The sequence below is a fragment of the Schistocerca piceifrons genome, chromosome 7 (assembly GCF_021461385.2).
Source record: "Schistocerca piceifrons isolate TAMUIC-IGC-003096 chromosome 7, iqSchPice1.1, whole genome shotgun sequence".
NCBI lineage: Eukaryota > Metazoa > Arthropoda > Insecta > Orthoptera > Acrididae > Schistocerca > Schistocerca piceifrons.
Genome location: NC_060144.1, coordinates 809,039 through 828,024, shown reverse-complemented (window position 1 = coordinate 828,024; position 18,986 = coordinate 809,039). Strand labels below are relative to the sequence as shown.

Sequence of the window (18,986 nt, the reverse complement as noted above, 5' to 3'; positions counted from 1 at the left end):
CCTTCTGAATCTGCTTAGTGTATTCATCTCTTGGTCTCCCTCTACGATTTTTACCCTCCACGCTGTCCTCCAATACTAAATTGGTGATCCCTTGATGCCTCAGAACATGTCCTAACAACCGATCCCCTCTTCTAGTCAAGTTGTGCCACAAACTCCTCTTCTCCCCAATTTTGTTCAATACCTCCTCTTTAGTTATGTGATCTACCCAACTAATCTTCAGCATTCTTCTGTAGCACCACATTTGAAAGCTTCTATCTCTTCTTGTCCAAACTATTTATCGTCCATGTTTCACTTCCATACATGGCTACACTCCATACAAATACTTTCAGAAACGACTTCTTGACACTTAAATCTATACTTGATGTTAACAAATTTCTCTTCTTCAGAAATGCTTTCCTTGCCATTTCCAGTCTACATTTTATATCTTCTCTACTTCAACCATCATCAGTTATTTTGCTCCCCAAATAGCAAAACTCCTTTACTACTTTAAGTGTCTCATTTCCTAATCTAATTCCCTCAGCTTCACCCAACTTAATTCAACTACATTCCATTATCCTTGTTTGCTTTTGTTGATGTTCATCTTATATCCTCCTTTCAAGACACTGTCCATTCTGTTCAACTGCTCTTCCAAGTCCTTTGCTGCCTCTGACAGAATTACAATGTCATCGGCGAACCTCAAAGTTTTTTTTTTTTTTTCTCCATGGATTTTAATATCTACTCCAAATTTTTCTTTTGTTTCCGTTACTGCTTGCTCAATATACAGATCAAATAACAATGGGGAGAGGCTACAAATCTGTCTCACTCCCTTCCCAACCACTGCTTCCCTTTCATGTCCCTCAACTCTTATAACTGCCATCTGGTTTCTGTACAAATTGTAAATAGCCTTTTGCTCCCTGTATTTTAACCCTGCCACCTTCAGAATTTGAAAGAGAGTATTCCAGTCAACATTGTCAAAAGCGTTCTCTAAGTCTGCAAATGCTAGAAATATAGGTTTGCCTTTCCTTAATCTATCTTCTAAGATAAGTCGTAGGGTCAGTATTGTCTCATGGGTTTCAATATTTCTACAGAATCCAAGCTGATCTTCCCCAAGGTTGGCTTCTATCAGTTTTTCCATTCGTCTGTAAAGAATTCACGTTCGTATCTTGCAGCCGTGACTTATCAAATTATAGTTCGGTAATTTTCACATCTGTCAACATCTGCTCTCTTTGGGATTGGAATTACTATATTCTTCTTGAAGTCTAAGGGTATTTCACCTGTCTCATACATCTTGCTCACCAGATGGTAGAGTTTTGTCAGGACTGGTTCTCCCAAGGCCGTCAGTAGTTCTAATGGAATGTTGTCTACACTTGGGGCCTTGTTTCAACCTAGGTCTCTCAGTGCTCTGTCAAACTCTTCGCACAGTATAATATCTCCCATTTCATCTTCATCTACATCCTCTTCCATTACCATAATATTGTCCTTGTGTAGACCCTTTACATACTCCTTTCAACTTTCTGCTTTCCTTTCTTTGTTTAGAACTGAATTTCCATCTGAGCTCTGGATATTCATACAAATGGTTCTCTTTTCTCCAAGTTCTCTTTAATTTTCCTGTAGGCAGTATCTATCTGACCACTAGTGAGATAAGCCTCTACATCCTTACATTTGTTCTCTAGCCATCCCTGCTTAGCCATTTTGCACTTCCTGTTGATCTCATTTTTGAGACGTTTGTATTCCTTTTTGCCTGCTTCACTTACTGCATTTTTGTATTTTCTCCTTTCATCAATTAAATTCGGTATCTCTTCTGTTACCCAAGGATTTCTACTAGCCCTCGTCTTTTTACCTACTTGATCCTCTGCTGCCTTCACTACTTCATCCCTCAAAGCTACCCATTCTTCATCTACTGTATTTATTTCCCCCATTCCTGTCAATTGTTACCTTATGCTCTCCCTGAAACTCTGTACAACCACTGGTTTAGTCAATTTATCCAGGTTCCATCCCCTCAAATTCACACCCTTTTGCAGTTTCTTCAGTTTTAATCTACCGTTCATAACCAATGGATTGTGGTCAGAGTCCACATCTGCCCCTGGAAATGTCTTACAATTTAAAACCTGGTTCCTGAATCTCTGTCTTACCATTATATAATCTATCTGATACCTTCTAGTATCTCCAGGCTTCTTCCATGTATACAACCTTCTTTCATGATTCTTGAACCAAGTGTTAGCTCTGATTAAGTTATGCTCTGTGCAAAATTCTACAAGGTACTTCCTCTTTCATTTTTTACCCCCAATCCATATTCAGCTACTACATTTCCTTCTCTTCCTTTTCCTACTATCAAATTCCAGTTACCTATGACTATTAAATTTTCATGTCCCTTCACTCTCTCAATAATTTCTTTTATCTCACCATACATTTCACCAAATTTTTCATCATCTGCAGTGCTAGTTGGCATATAAACTTCTACTACTGTAGTAGGTATGGGCTTCATGTCTATCTTGGGCACAATAAAGTGTTCACTGTGCTGTTTGTAGTAGCTCCTATTTTTTTTATTCATTATTAAACCTACTCCTGCATTATCCCTATTTGATTTCGTATTCACCTGACCAAAAGTCTTGTTCCTCCTGCCACCAAACTTCACTAATTCCCACTATATCTATCTTTAACCTATCCATTTCCCTTTTTAAAATTTCTAACCTACCTGCCCAATTAAGGGATCTGACGTTCCACACTCTGATCCATAGAGTGCCAGTCGTTTTCTCCTGATAACGACATCCTCTTGAGTAGTCCCTGCATGGAGATCCAAATGGGGGACTCATCATTTAACCATACAGTAAAGCAGCATGCCCTTGGGAAAAATTATGGCTGTAGTTTCCTGTTGCTTTTAGCCGTTCGCAGTACCAGCTCAGCAAGGATGATTTGGTTAGCGTTACAAGGCCAGATCAGTCAGTCATCCAGACTGTTGCACCTGCAAATACTGAAAAGGCTGCTGCCCCTCTTCAGGAACCACACGTTTGTCTGGCCTCTCAACAGATACCCCTCCATTGTGGTTGTACCTACAGTACACCTATCTGTATCGCTGAAGTATGCAAGCCTCCCCACCAATGGCGCGTTCCATGGTTCATGGGGGGGAGGATCAGAAATATTAATGTGACATTAATTATATTTACAAAATGTGTTACATTTACATAATTACAAGCTGTGTCTCAATTCGTTGAACAATAATAAAGATTTCTGTACCAGAATAGATTTTAATTTTGTGATGTAGTCAATTCCCTTTCATGTTCTTAGATGATTTGGTAGTTTGTTAAACCAAAACAAACCATTGATGTATGTGCTTTGATCTACTATTTTTAATTTCATTCTATTATATAAGTAGTTACATTTTGTTGTGACATTGTGATCATCTACATCACTTCAGTACTTGCAGTTAGTCAACTTACACAAAATGTAAGTAATTTAAATTGTTATAACAAATATATTGTAAGTATTTGTGCTGTATGAACATTTCACAGCATGACTCTGTGGTTTGTTCCACATATAAGTCTTACTGCTCATTTCTGTAATAGCAATATTCTTCTTAATTGGATGTCAGCTGCTAGGAACTATCTTCATGACCTGGCTAAGGAGATATAAGCCACTATTGACTTTTCCACATACAAAGTTAATATTATTTGTCCACCACAGATTTTCATTGACATATCCGCCCAGAAATTTACAGCTACCAGTTTCTGTTGCTGCAGTGTTACATACATTATTTACATTTGTTTGGTGATAATTGTTTTAAATGCCAATAACAGAGATTTGATAACATTCACCTTGAGGCCCTGATTGTTGACATACTTCATTAGTACTGTTAATCCCACTTGCAGCAGAAGATTCTAGCTCCTTGTAATCTCCACCACAGAATAAGATTGAGGTGTCATCTGCATCTAATATGGGAGATAATGGGTTGTTCCTAAGGATGAGAAAGGGACCAAGGATTGAGGCCTGAGGTGCACCTTGTATTACTGTTTCACTGGTGGATTGAAATTTATAATTTTTTCATCTAATTTGTATTTCAAGTTAATGCATTGCTTACAATTCAATAGGTATGTTGCTATAAAATGTGTAGAAGGATCCCCAATATGATATGAATTCAGTGCTTTCTAGAAGTAACGTGGTTTGCTGTATCAAATGCTTTTGTCATCATGTGCTAAAATATACCTACTGTTTGCATTCTCTAATCCAACAGACATTATACCTCAAGGAAGAACTGTGTTACTGCTGTGATTGTGCTTACCTCTTTTCTAAAACCATGCTAAGAATCTATAAGCAATTTGTGCTGTGTAAAATGTCAACTAAGCTGTGATAGAATTTTACTTTATAATATCATAATAAATGTCAGAATTAGCGATACTGGTCCTCAGTTAGAGACATCTTCCTTACATCCCATTTTGAACAATGGTTTCACACCACTGATTTTGTGAACAGCTGAATATACATGTGTTTTCTCTACTGCTGCAGTTAATTGCATAAGTTTTCAGATTTGTTTTAAACATACCTTATCAGTCACACTGGGTATGGCATCCTAGCCAGATGAAATTTTTTTCATCAGCATGATTATCACCTTGCATACTTCCTGCTCATTCACCACCACCAATTCTGACTTCATACATTGAGTGAGGTGACATGGGGCCTCAACTTGTGCATCTATAATATGGGTTGACTGGTCGATAAAACTAGTGAAATAGTTATTAATAATCTTATGTATAATCTGTGGGTTTTTCATGATGTTATCATAATGTTTTATGATTAATGGTTCTGTGGTCATTATCTTAGAGAGCTTTACTATATATGTCCTGTGGTAGCATTCTCGCTTCCCGCACATGGGGTCCTGGGTTCAATTCATGTTGAGGTCAGGGATTTTTCCTGCCTCGAGATGACCGAGTGTTGTTGTGTCATCTGCATCATCATCATTCATCCCCATTACAGTCAAAGGAAGGCAATGGCAAACCACCTCCATTAGGACCTTGCCTAGTACGGAGTGCGGGTCTCCCACATCGTCCCCTATGCTCCTCGAAGTATGGAACCTCATCAACATCATCACTATATATGTCAATTAGCTCCTTACATTGTTACATATATTTGTTTCAGCAGATACCATTGCTCTTGAATATTTATCAAAATTTGAGTTTATTTTTATTTTGCACGTTCATTAAAGCAAAATAGATTAATAAGTTTCTTAAATCTTTATTGATGTCGTACTTTCTTGCACAATTTTTCTGTTTTTAGATTATGCAGCTGTATTGTGCATTTTGTTGGCTTATAGTGAAAACTTTGTATCTCAGAAAAATTATGCCTGGTTTTCTCACGTCATGGTTGCCTAAACAGTATTTGTGGTTTTCCTCACTAGAGTGCAGCACGTAGCCCGTTACCTATCATTTGCTCACTAATTGTTGAAATACAAGGTTTACAGCCTAATAATGCAAGAAAAATATTTTTGTTTTATTTTTGAGATACAAGTTTTTCATTCTGAGCCAATGATTTATTAAGGCATGAAGAGTTTATTTTATATATAGAGGTACAACATGTTTTGATGTTTAACAAATTGAGCTCTTTATATTCTGAGCAGCAACTCTCAAAGAAATATTACTTAGGGCAGTGAAAATTTTGTGTCATTTTACTGAGGAGTAAACTATAGTGCATGTGTGATATGTGGTTTATTCATCTCATTACATACAATTTTCAAATCATTTGATTTGATGTACAGGAGACATGTCAAGGCTTACAAAAGACACTTTTTTCCACTTTTTTAAGAGAAAAACAAAAGTTTACATTATATTTTACATTTCTAAGTTACAGCCACACATGTACATAAAATAATAAATGTAATAGAATCCCTGTGTTCAGATTGTGAAGCTGTCCTCAATGAATTCATCGACAGAATAATAACACTTCTCCACCAGAAGAGTAAAGAGCGATCTTTTCAGTGAACCAATCTCCATTTTAAATATATTACTGCCTTTTATTTTATTGAAAATTTTTAACCCCATATACTCTGGCATTTGGGCATAATGTTTTAAATGATGTGTTGGAAGTTTGAAGTTATCTCTGTGGCGAGTGCTGTAGTTGTGGTCAAAACAGAAAGTGTCTAGTGTATGTTGATTTCTATATAGGAACACTACCATCTCATATATGTAAAGTGAGGGGATAGATAGTATTTTTAAATTTTTTAACGGTGGTCGACAGGATTCCCATTTTTTTGCAACACACATGTTTCTAATTACTTTCTTTTGTAATACTAGGAGCCTAGTGACATTTGCAGAATTTCCCCAGAAGATTATGCCATAACGAATAACTGACTCAAAGTAGCAGTGATAAACTATCTTTCTGGTATCCATGTTTGTGGCACCTGACAAAATACACATTGCAAATGCTAAGTTGTTCAGTTTATTTGCTAAGTAATCTATGTGTACCTTCCAATTTAAATTTTTGTCAAGATTTAGGCCTAAGAACTTCATGTGGTTTGCTTCTGTGATATCCTGATCATTGCAAGTTATATTTATTTCACTCCTTTCTACTGATTTAGCTTCAAATTGCATCATTTTGGTTTTAGTTACATTTAGTTTTAGTCCATTTTGATAGAACCAAGATTCAAGCTTTTCTACAGTATTTTTGGCTTTTTCTGGAATATTTTCAGATACCTCATTTTCAATTAGAACTGATGTATCATCAGCAAATAAGACTGAATGAACATCAATAGCAAGTGGTAGGTCATTTACGTAAAACAGAAACAGATAGGGACCCAATATCGAACCTTGTGGGACTCCTTGGGGAACTGTTTTCCAGTCTGATGAATAATTGGTTCCATTTGAAGTTAAAATTACTCTTTGTTTCCTACCTGACAGGTAAGAGCTAAACCATTTTAAAGCAGTGTCTCTGATTCCATACATCTGTAATTTGTGGAGGAGTAATGCATGGTTCACTGAATCAAAAGCTTTAGTCAGATCACAGAATATACCTGTGACCTTTCTACCTTTATCTAACGTGGAGCATATTTTTTGGATAAACTCATTTACAGCATTCACAGTGCTTTTACCCTGTTGGAATCCGAACTGGTTTTTAAAAATTATATCATTTACAGTAAGAAAGTTATTAATTTGTTTTGCAGCAATCTTTTCAAACACTTTAGAGAAGACCGGCAAGAGAGAGATAGGGCGGTAATTCCCCATATCTTCTGTCGATCCTTTCTTGAATAGAGGTTTGATCTCACCATATTTCAATACCTCTGGAAAGTATCCCTGTTCTAAAGATTGGTTTATAATAGTTGACAGTGTTTGGGAAATAATATCGTGCACATACTTGATTACAGATGTTGTTATTTCATCCCACCCATGTGAGGTTTTGTTTTTTAGAGACAATATTTCCTTTTCCACATCCCTTTGGGTGATTTTTTTCAAATTGTTTAAAAGATGTGTTCTGGCTATTTTCCAAATTTGTGATGCCCTGATAGAATGTCATATCCACATCTGATCCTACTACATTTAGGAAGAATTCATTGAAACTACTTGACATCTGAACAGGGTTTACTATAATTTCATTTTCATGTCTAATTTTCAAAATCTCATGAATTTTTACTTAGGCTCCTAGTTCAGACTGAACAACTGACCACACTGCTTTTGTCTTATTTCTTTGTTCTCGTATGAATTTATTATTTGCCATTTTTTTAGCTGCCACTACAACTTTCCTAAATACAGCTTTATACTGTTTGACATAAATAACAAAATCTGGATTTCTGTTTGATTTTAACTCATTGTGGAGCTCTCTCTTTCTGGCACTAGAGATTTTTATCCCTGTTGTAATCCATTTGAGTTTACCATTTACTTTCTTTTGCTTATATCTACGAGGAAATGATTCATTAAATACCTCAAAGAAACAATTTAAGAATTTGTCATAGTTTATCGAGCTTGAACTATTGTAGTCTACAGGCCAGCTTATTATACTTAATTTACTGCAGAATAAATCCATTTTACTTTTACTGAGATCCCTTTTTATACACACTTCTGGAGGCTTTAGGTTATCTGCTTTTGGGAGCTCAATAAACAGAGCTGAGTGATCTGAAATAACCAAGTCTAAGCAGTATTTGTGCTTTTTTCCACTGTCAAATTTGTAGTTAGTAATAATATTATCAATGCAGGTCACTGATCTGCTCTTTTCCCTAGTGCCTTCAGAAAAATTTAACTTGAAACCACATTTCTGAATTAAGTCACGAAATTTTGTGGAATCATTGCTTTCAACTAAGACATTTAAGTTGAAGTCTGCTGCTATAACAACTTTTTTCTTACTTTCTTTCTGGAGTTTTTCCAGGAGGCATTCGAATTTGGCTAAAAACACTTTTGTTACCGCACATCCAGGAATTCTGTAGATTGCTATAACTAGTGTATTCAGATCACTCAGTTCTACAGAGCAACTTTCAAACTCGCTCTCTTCATTTAAATAATTAAAACTGTCTCTTACTGTATATCTTACAGAAGAATTGACAAAAATGCAGGAGCCTCCACGAGATTTGCTTATTCTACAAAAGCTAGCAGCTACCTTAAAATTATTAATACTATTTAGTACTTTTATACTATCTTCTGTTAACCAGTGTTCATTTAGGCAGATTATTTTAATATTTACGGATTCTGAAAGCAGAATTTTTAGTTCGTCGATTTTTGAGAATTTATGATTTGGTAGTTCTGCCCCTAAGCCATTTATATTCCAGTGCATCAATAGATCACTTTTGCTTTTAATTATTTCACGTGCATCCTTTGTTTGGTACGTAAACTTTTTATTTTCAGTTTGAATTTTTTCTTTGTCACCCCTATCACAATGAATTAGTTTCCCTTGCTTCTTAGGACTTTACACACGTCTATGAACATTTTACTAAGGTTCACAGAGCCTAATCTATTCAAGTGCAGGCCATCTTTTCCCAGAAACTTGCAGTTTAAGAATTTGTTTGGGTCAATGAATACTGCACCGAGTCTGTTGCATTGTTTCCTAATGCCGCTATTTATCCTGTTGATGTAAGTATCACTTACCAATCTTCGATGAATAATTCCACTAATTACCAGCCTGGATGTTGGGTATACAGTTTTCGCTGATCTAATCAGATTCCGTGTTTCATTCACAATTTATTCCTCACTGTTACTGTGGGGGGGCATGTGCTTTCACATCCTTTGATTCCTTATTCATAAGCATGAAGGTAAAATTAACTGTTTCTGTTTTTAAGTCAGCACACCTTTAAGCATTTTCTCTGAAAGCATTTTCTTATCACAGTGTTTGCTGATAATTTTTTCAACTAGGTCTCCAATATTTAAATGCATAATGATGTTATTATGATGTAAGCCCTATGAAAATCTACTCAGTTACATACATTAAGAGTGAAATGAGCTTCCACTTGGTCATTTAGTATTTGCCGTGACTTATTATTTTTAGATCAAATCCTGTTGTAGTTAACACTTCACCAATTTTTGTTAGTGGAAGGAATTGGGAGGAGGACTCACCTCCAGAATTAATCTTCCATTCTGTGCCAGAGTATTCACTCTTTTAAAACTTACTGTCAGATTAAAACCGTGTATCAGAGCAGGAGGCAGTGCTCTTTCGACTGGGCTACCAAGGCAGGACTCACTCGCACTGCTTCACTTCTGCATGTACTTCACTAGGACAAATCATGCCTCTATAGCTCATTAAGTAAAAGCGTTGCCCATATAGACATAACCGGTTCAACAAATCTTATCTCAGTGCAGTGGCAAGTTCATGGGATATTTTCAAACTGCAGAAACCTGAATATGACAAGCAGATTTTTAATAAAACCATGGTTTCATTGCAGGATATATTACATAGTTTTATTACAAGGAAAAAATCTTTCAGTTATTATTAAGTTCCAGATCAGTTCCTTAACAGTAGCGGAGCCAGACAAATTCCATTTAGCAGAGTCTGAAATATGTTTTGAATTTTTTGTGTATGACTGTTCCCAAAAATGTTCACTCCTTCCATTGTATTAGTTTTTGTACAGTTGGTGGACAATTCATTGTTCCTCTTGCATTGACTCCTCAAAGTCCATTTTCATACTTCTGTTGCAAAGTAAGAGAATTAGCTTCTGCATTGTCAAATGGATCCACTATATTGGTTATATTTTGTATACTATATGCTGGTTGTCTTCCAGCCTGAAACATTATAGCTTCCACAACCATGTGTTTACCTATTTTATAACCTGCCTTCATCACATTGCAACATCTTAATTACACTCCTGGAAATTGAAATAAGAACACAGTGAATTCATTGTCCCAGGAAGGGGAAACTTTATTGACACATTCCTGGGGTCAGACACATCACATGATCACACTGACAGAACCACAGGCACATAGACACAGGCAACAGAGCATGCACAATGTCGGCACTAGTACAGTGTATATCCACCTTTCGCAGCAATGCAGGCTGCTATTCTCCCATGGAGACGATCGTAGAGATGCTGGATGTAGTCCTGTGGAACGGCTTGCCATGCCATTTCCACCTGGTGCCTCAGTTGGACCAGCGTTCGTGCTGGACGTGCAGACCGCGTGAGACGACGCTTCATCCAGTCCCAAACATGCTCAATGGGGGACAGATCCGGAGATCTTACTGGCCAGGGTAGTTGACTTACACCTTCTAGAGCACGTTGGGTGGCACGGAATACATGCGGACGTGCATTGTCCTGTTGGAACAGCAAGTTCCCTTGCCGGTCTAGGAATGGTAGAACGATGGGTTCGATGACGGTTTGGATGTACCGTGCACTATTCAGTGTCCCCTCGACGATCACCAGTGGTGTACGGCCAGTGTAGGAGATCGCTCCCCACACCATGATGCCGGGTGTTGGCCCTGTGTGCCTCGGTCGTATGCAGTCCTGATTGTGGCGCTCACCTGCACGGCGCCAAACACGCATACGACCATCATTGGCACCAAGGCAGAAGCGACTCTCATCGCTGAAGACGACACGTCTCCATTCGTCCCTCCATTCACGCCTGTCGCGACACCACTGGAGGCGGGCTGCATGATGTTGGGGCGTGAGCGGAAGACGGCCTAACGGTGTGCGGGACCGTAGCCCAGCTTCATGGAGACGGTTGCGAATGGTCCTCGCCGATACCCCAGGAGCAACAGTGTCCCTAATTTGCTGGGAAGTGGCGGTGCGGTCCCCTACGGCACTGCGTAGGATCCTACGGTCTTGGCGTGCATCCGTGCGTCGCTGCGGTCCGGTCCCAGGTCGACGGGCACGTGCACCTTCCGCCGACCACTGGTGACAACATCGATGTACTGTGGAGACCTCACGCCCCACGTGTTGAGCAATTCGGCGGTACGTCCACCCGGCCTCCCGCATGCCCACTATACGCCCTCGCTCAAAGTCCGTCAACTGCACATACGGTTCACGTCCACGCTGTCGCGGCATGCTACCAGTGTTAAAGACTGCGATGGAGCTCCGTATGCCACGGCAAACTGGCTGACACTGACGGCGGCGGTGCACAAATGCTGCGCAGCTAGCGCCATTCGACGGCCAACACCGCGGTTCCTGATGTGTCCGCTGTGCCGTGCGTGTGATCATTGCTTGTACAGCCCTCTCGCAGTGTCCGGAGCAAGTATGGTGGGTCTGACACACCGGTGTCAATGTGTTCTTGTTTCCATTTCCAGGAGCGTATTTTAACCTTAAAAATCATATCTCTGCATGTTTCCATCACTCATGTATCATTTGATCACAGCTGCCATCAGTTAAAAATCAGACTTCTGAAAACACCATGTGCTGTGTAGAGGAAGCACAGGACAGTTGATAGTCATGCAAATAATTTATTAAAAGAGCATGTTCATTTTTCAATTTTTCAAATCTAACACCAACAGCTTTTACACTGGATATGTTCCAAGGATTTTTCACTATATAATGCACAGTTACTATGCCTTACTTCATATTTATTGAAGGAATGTCCACATATAAGGGATGGTCACAAAATTTTGATTATGATCTCAAAAAAATCAAGCTGCAGCCATGAACCTTGGTAATAGCGTTAGGCCTTACCCACATATTCATCCTTAAATGAGACAATTTTTTTTTTTTTCTAAATGATGGATGAATTGGTTGTCTGCATTTTGGCTGTTAGGAAATCATTCCACCTTGAAAATCACTTCATCATCATTTGGGAAATGCCTTCATCTGACAAAAAAGGAAGAAATCACTCTTGATACCATGCCAGAAAAATATAGGAATTTGGAGGGGGGGGGGGGGGGGGTGAAGGGGGGAGCAAAATTTGATAGAAGTAGCATATGTGAGGAAATAAACTGAGGCCTTGACATGGAAAGAAAACTTCATTTTGATAGCCTCCCATAACTTCATCAGCTGATGTCAGTTGATGCCTGTGTGATGATCTGTCCCCACCACACATCCATGGCTGTGTGAAGAAATTATCTGAATTGACCTGGGGCAGCTGCAACACTTTAGCTGCCAGTTAGGTTCAGGAGGCTTTTGGAATGGGTGTGAGCAGATGTGGAGACCAACATGCAGTGCCCTTTCTCAAATTCAAAATGTAGGAAAAGATGTTGAAAACTGATAAAAGATTTTCACTTTTCCACTGTCACCTTGATTATGGTGTACTGATCTTCGAGCAACAATTCTCTTGCAATCCCTAGTTCTTCACAGAGAGATGGTCTACCACTATGTTCGCCATCATTCAGACATATTTGACCATACTGGCAGTGCCTCCATCACCTAATCACAGCATCATATGCTGGAGCATTGTGGCTGTACACTTCTGCCAACTCAGTGTTGATTGTTACAGTGTTGTTCCCCTTGAAATGCAAAAAACTAGTTGCCTCATGGTACTCTACTTTATCAGTGTACAGTGTCATTTTGTTCTAATTCCCCTAGCAGCATACTATGGTGCTATGGTATGGTGATTTCAGTGTTTGCCATGGCTGCAAGCATGTAACTTTATTTAACCTTTATCTGACGACATGCCAATCTTGTCACACTACCGCTGATGTGCGGTCTCTCAGACCACTGCATTGTTGGCGTCATACAGGCAACATCTCGATGTGTTTTTTTATTTTTATATATATAAATACTTGAAATACATGTATAAGAATTGAAAGGCATGTAAATTTACTTGTGAAACATACTGTTTATAAAGGTTTTTTGATATATTCCATGATTGTGTGTTACAAACATGAGCGGAGAAGGAGCAACAAAATAAGAATTAAAAAAACTACAAATTTTTTTATTTTACTAAACACTGTTTAAAACAATAAATTATAAGGCACTCCGAGTAACTTAACATGCTAATGACTTATTTCAGTCTTATTATAAAAAAAAATAGCTATAGCACAACATTAGCTGCAGTTTTTACATGCAAATGTTGCACATTGTAGACAAATAGCCTTTTTGTACGAGTTACACGAATAACCCGTTTTTCTCTTTAGTTTTGGAGGGCAGGTGTAGCAGGTTCACCTATTTATACCTCCTTCTTCAGGGTCTGGTGCTTGTTCTTCCGGTGCATCGGGTCCAAGAACTCTGATGTTGGTCGCTCTTAATTCCCATGACCACTTGCTGTCCACAGCATGTCATTTCATTTGAGGCAATGCTAAAGCTTGTGCTAATATTTTCAGAAAAACTCCTCTATCTATTGGCTTGGTGGTAAATTGTGTGTTGTAGATCACATACGCATTTACCCCACTCAGATCGAAAATTCCGTAAAAAATTGCCTTCGACCATTGTCTTGTCCTTCGGCTCGTCGAGTAAATTTCGCATTTCTTGTCAAGCTCATCCACACCTCCCTCTGTGGAACTGTAATAGGCAATATTTTCAGGTTTGTTTGTATGCCTATCTATTTCATTAGAATGGTGCATTGATGAAACTAACACCACTTATTTATTTTTTTTAGGCACATATGAACATAACGTTTTTGTACCCGTGAAACCAAATAACGCAGACTCTTCTTCACGGTTTTTGTTTGGAAGAGATTCATTAGGTAATTCTTTTTTTTTCTTTTTTTTTTTTCAGCATACGTAAGGTCCTTATTTATCAAATAATTGACCAACTCAATAGATGAAAACCAATTGTCAGCAGTAACATTGCGATGTGAGCTATAAATAGGCTTACATAAGTGGATAAGTGGATAACATATCCCACGTGGAATGTTTCCCTCTATTATGTAAGTGGATAACAGATTGAGTTGGTACCAAAAATTATTCATCTTCAGACATATCCAATGTAGAAGTAGCTCATTTTGCTGTCACACATGATGGTGTATTTGGCAGGTTTTTGTGGCATGTACTGAACAAAATAAGAACAGCCTCGAAAAGGCACCAACATTTCATCCACAGTGACACTTTCTCTTAAATTGTATGAGCTTTGGGAATTGGAAACAAATTTTTCAAATATGAACAATACAGCTGCAAGCTTATCACTCAACAATCTTTCACTCCTGTCTGTTGCATCATCGAATTGTAAACAGTGCAGTAGTACAAGAAATCTATTTTTGCTCATAATACACCTGAAAATTTCATGGCCAGAACCATCAGATGCGAAAATGTAGTCAGAATTTTCATGATTTGATTTGAAAACTGCCGAATAGAATAATATACGAAACAATGCTCTCGGTTCTATAGAGTCTAATTCACCAAGTTCAGGCCGATTTTCACGTAAGAATTTATTTTTATAAGCAGCTAGTTTTTCATTCGTCCATTTCAAAATTTCATTCATCATTTCAGTATCTACCAACTTGCACCAAATGGAAGGAGGATCATGCTTTTCACGTTTAGGCAACTTGCAAGAGGGTGACTTTAAAATAATTTTGTGTGCAGGAGTTCTAACTGCTCTGTTTGTTGGATTTTTCGACCATTTGTACCAGTTCTTGCCATAAAAACTATTTTAAATTCTTTGTACGGGATCTAGGTCTTCGTCTTCCTTTTCTGAAACAACCATTTCTCTATCATTGTCAGAGACTATTTCTTCATTCTCAGAGTTGTCTGGGGTCTGTCCCACAACACTGAAGTCCGAATCTTCGGTTTCCTCTAACCAACGTTGCACAGTTGTTTCAAAATGTTCATTAGTAAAACATATGTGTTGCTGTTGGTCCTTTTTTGACCTTTTACTGCCAGACGGACTGGCTACGTCAATTTATTTATGTGTACAATACATATAAGGAAGAATGACAAAGTAACCCCTTTGTTGTAAATAATTACACTAATGCTGACGTGCGGTCTGACAGACCTCTGTCAACATTTAATTAGTTCTAACTCACCTGTCTAGTGGAAAAACTGTTTCACTCACAGTTACATGAGTCATCATGCACTTCTCAGAAGCTACTGAAAATGCAGCTTGATAGTGATCGCGGGAAAGTATTTAAATCACGTATTGGAAAACACGCGTGGTCTCACAGACTGCATGTCAGCAGTTAAAGGTTAATCAAGGTTATAATTAAAGCTTTCTGACTACCTCTCATACTTTTCTGATCATAATTCCAATGGGAAAGCAATGTTGATGTACTCAACACACCATAGTAATTGCAATAAGAGATATGACACATATAGGACATTTTATTGTATGACTGAGATATCTGTATTTTTATTAGTCTTACAGTTTTTATACTGAAAAATTATGTTTGGTTCAAAACTGTCTACATGATCTTTTAGTGCTACTTGTTTTATAATAAATTACTTTCAGTTAATATGTGAAATATTAAAAGTCACATTTTCGTGACTATTTAATGATGATACCTAAAATCAGAGTATAACTCTGATAGAGAGGTGAGCTGACAACCTAGTAGTGGAACGCAATGCTGAGCACAATGTACTCAACTGCAATGGTTGCTTCACAGCTTGTGTCATCTGTTCCATCCCTCCCCCTCTCTTCCATACTATCTTCTCTGGAATTAAGTAGAGGGAAATCGTCCATACAATTCATACTTTGATCCCATTTCCCATTGGTATCAGCCTCCACTAGGCCCTGTCCCACACTCACCTGCACTATTTTTTTCACAGCCTCACTTCACTTATCCTCCTCTTCTCAGTCATTGTCTTCCTTCGTTCTGCTGCCCTATCCCAACCCAGTCCTCAAGTGCACACACAAATGTCATTGTGAGCTCACCAACACCACATTCCTCTCCTTTTCCTAATTGCCTCTCTCTAACAGCCCTCAGCCAATCTCCCCTCCACATTTCCCACCACTCTCATGTCTTTTCCTCTTCACTTTTGCTCCTTCCATTACAAGTTGTAATTCGAACATTTATTACTTCACAGTGGTGGCAGCCAATGACTTAAAGTGGCCCACAGTAACGGGAATGTTCCGGCCATTTGTGGAAGTTAATCTCATTGGACCTCATTTAGCTGATAAAAAACGAAAGCATGCAACCAAATCTAAATCAAACAACTGGTCTCCAAAGTACAATGAAACTTTTCATTTGTAAGTATTACACTTTGAAATTGACATTTTTCATAATTTTGTTCATTTGTTTCGGTTCATTGTTGAACACATTTATTTTTTTACAGCATTATTGGAAATGAAGAGCAGCTGGATTACTTTGAACTTCACATATGCATCAAAGACTACTGTTTTGCTCGGGAAGATCGTTTAGTTGGTGTAGCTGTAATGCAGCTCAAAGACATTGTGGAGCAGGGTTCATGTGCATGTTGGCTCTCACTGGGGAAAAGGATACAGATGGATGAAACAGGTTGGACAATTTTGAGAATATTATCTCAGCGAACAAATGATGAAGTAGCAAAAGAATTTGTCAAACTGAAGTCTGATGTCCGGACGGAAAATCCTTTACCAAACCCAACGTGAGAGTCCTGTGATTGATAGGTTAGTGAATGGAAATGACTCTTCCACCGTCCGGCAGTATTTGCCACAAAAAAGCAGAAGAAATGTGAAGTGAAATGTGTGTGCAGTGAAGTTTGTTAGGTAACTATGGCTTTAAGTGAGCTGGTACAAATTACCATTGATCACAAAAAATAAATAAATAAGTAAAAAAATAAAAAAGAGACAGTATAAAGATTTGGAAAAACCAACACCATTCCATGTGATTGCTAATCGAAAGAAGGAAACTGCAATAGCAGAAGTTTTTACAAAAGGAATCGCACATAATATAATTACAGAAATGAAGGAAATGAAACAGCTTTTGTATTTCATTTACAAATTATCTTTTAAAGAAAAAAGTAATAAAATTTATCCCAAAAAATGCTTGTTTTGCTGGCTCAAGCAACATACAAGACCATATTCTGAATTTCTGTAATCATGGGAACTGTCAAAAGTTTTCAGCAATACACATATGTGCTATTGTTAAATGTTTGGCGATGTACATGGCTTGAAAAGACTTTATTCAGTGAATGGAAATTGTGACCAAGTGATGTTAATGTGCTTCAAGGACACATTGTCACAGTTACCCATGTGCTCTCCTCACATTTTCATAACTAGACCAATGGTTACAATGTATACATAAAAGACAAGATGTGCTTTTTTGAAAAACTTTTGCATCTTGTCTTGAATGAAACTGCATTTTATTATTCTAAATGCTCCAACAAAGCACCAATAATGTGCCCCCTCATTAAGTTCCATGTGAGACATTGTTAAAATATTTCATGTTCTCTTTGCTTCAGAACACTGGTATCCAACTATTTCACTGTGATATTTTTGAGGCTACCTGCCTTCCAGCCTCTTTGACAGGTCATATCGACCACTTAAGATCTCTATTTCTCTCTTTATCTTCCATAACACAGTAATAGCTTTTTAAAGAAAAATGTATGCTCATGTGCGTATGCATGTACATAAAAATTAGATCACTGATAAAAACTCAGTCACAAATGATTTACGTATTCTGTTATCCTCATCAGAAATTATAAAGCAGCAGTCATGGATCACTTTATTTTTGTTACAGTGATGTTACTAAGTATGATTCAATTGTTTACTGACTATGAATGCTTGTAAATAAAATCTCAGCCTTGAGCAGTATAAGAAAGATGTTCATTTTCTGTTTGGTTGTATTGATAAAAAGCAACATAATATCATTACTAATAACACAATGAAGTTATAATTCTACAATTACATAGAAGTGATATATGTGATGCAGTTTTGAAGAGAAATTTTTGTTGTAAGAAGTTCTCTGCAATAAAATGGCTGATGAGAATGACACGTTTATGTAATCAGACTTTGATCTTTCAGTTAAAATAATTTCATTTGTTGTATCATCATTTGCATAATCTCCTTAACATAAATACTTGTGCCTACACAGTGTATGTGAACAAGAAACTAAAACAAAATTCTGCTGCATTGTTTGTTATAACTATATACAAAAATTTTGTCTGGGTGGTAGTGAAACATCAGTTGAAAACATCCCATAATATTGTTTATTGCATTGTTTCCTACCTTTGTCATGCTTTGTTACTGCCATATAGATTACTGAAGGTGTTGTAGCAGTTTGTAAGCACATTGAATCTTGAAGATAACTATTTTTATATGTCACATTTTCAGACTCTGAAGAAAGTAATGAATTTTTCTGTCTACATGACTATCTCAGTTCATGTGCACAAAATACTTTTTTGTAAGTTCAGTTTATTTCATAAGAGAAATATTATTAAATAATTTCATAGAGTATGTGCATATTTTGCTAGTATTATGGATTATACACAGATTTCCTGTGGTTTTGTCTGCATTACATCTGTGTTCCATTTACAGTTAAAAAGTGGGTTCATGAATTACCTTTGTAAAGGGAAGCAGTTTTGCCTACAGGGCAACAGCTTATAATTGTGAAACATGATGAAATATGTTTGCAACAAGTACAGCAAACCATTAAAGCTTTCGAAAGAGAAACATGTAATGCACTGAGACCTTCCCATTTAGAAGATTAATTGTCGTGTGCTTAGTTTTAGTTTCTAGTTCACAAAAATATTCAGTCAGATAATTTAGTACTTATGATTATTAAAAGAAATAGATTTGATAGGAAGATGCTAGATGCCTCTGATGGGAACACTTGAAG

The 18,986-nt window shown here is 37.6% G+C and overlaps 1 protein-coding gene across 1 annotated transcript in view; it reads left to right on the top strand.

The window, feature by feature from the left end:
* The window catches only part of LOC124805294 (protein unc-13 homolog B), a 473,759-nt gene extending 455,863 nt beyond the window's left edge, over positions 1 to 17,896 (top strand). Inside the window, exons 23-24 of the mRNA XM_047265806.1 lie at positions 16,255 to 16,417; positions 16,504 to 17,896. Of these exons, the coding sequence (XP_047121762.1) occupies positions 16,255 to 16,417; positions 16,504 to 16,798 (458 nt within the window). The 3' untranslated portion in view covers positions 16,799 to 17,896. The remainder of the gene's footprint in view (positions 1 to 16,254; positions 16,418 to 16,503) is intronic.
* The last annotated feature ends 1,090 nt before the right edge of the window (positions 17,897 to 18,986 follow it).